Here is a 700-nt window from a genome sequence, read left to right as displayed (position 1 = left end):
AGCATTTGTTGCGCTTGAGTGAATAACGCGTCCTCTTCCGTAGGTTTGGTTCAAGAATCGGAGGGCGAAATGGAGAAAAAGGGAGCGCAACCAGCAAATGGATTTGTGTAAGAACAGTTACCTGCCCCAGTTCAGCGGACTAATGCAGCCGTATGATGACGTCTACCCCGCGTACACCTACAACAACTGGACCAACAAAGGCCTGGCCCCAACCCCGCTGTCCACCAAGAACTTCACCTTCTTTAATTCCATGAGTCCCCTCACGTCCCAGTCCATGTTCTCAGCCCCGACCTCGATCTCCTCCATGAGCATGGCGTCTGGGATGGGACACTCCGCCGTGCCTGGCATGCCGACCACCGGCCTGAGCAACATCGGTAACCTGAACGGTATCGGGAGCTCCGCGATCAATCCGGCCATGAGCTCGTCAGCGTGCCCCTACGGACCTCCGGGATCTCCTTACAGCGTCTACAGGGACACCTGCAACTCCTTAAGACTGAAATCCAAGCAGCATCCATCTTTCGGATATAGCGGGTTGCAGAGTCCCGGCTCTAGTCTAAACGCATGCCAGTACAACAGCTGACGAGTTAACCTCCAGTGAACGGACACCGTGAGAAATAACAACCGTACTGGGTTTGGTGCGATCGGCATTTTGCAGTGGAATATGCGGATTGTCTGTGTTTACCTAAACTTGCACAACAAT

The 700-nt window shown here is 53.6% G+C and overlaps 1 protein-coding gene across 1 annotated transcript; it reads left to right on the top strand.

Annotated features, from left to right (window-relative positions):
- Positions 1 to 43: 43 nt before the first annotated feature.
- On the top strand, positions 44 to 623 carry LOC107682358 (pituitary homeobox 1-like; the record flags this gene model as incomplete). The annotated part of the gene is made up of 1 exon (XM_016478621.1): positions 44 to 623. A coding segment is annotated over one exon (537 nt), but the record flags the coding sequence as incomplete, so codon positions are not given.
- Between the last annotated feature and the right edge of the window lie 77 nt (positions 624 to 700).

Source organism: Sinocyclocheilus anshuiensis, unplaced genomic scaffold, assembly GCF_001515605.1.
Source record: "Sinocyclocheilus anshuiensis isolate Anshui unplaced genomic scaffold, SAMN03320099.WGS_v1.1 C32110808, whole genome shotgun sequence".
Taxonomy (NCBI): domain Eukaryota; kingdom Metazoa; phylum Chordata; class Actinopteri; order Cypriniformes; family Cyprinidae; genus Sinocyclocheilus; species Sinocyclocheilus anshuiensis.
Note: the sequence above shows the minus strand (reverse complement) of the source record. Positions and strands in the feature narration are given on the sequence as shown.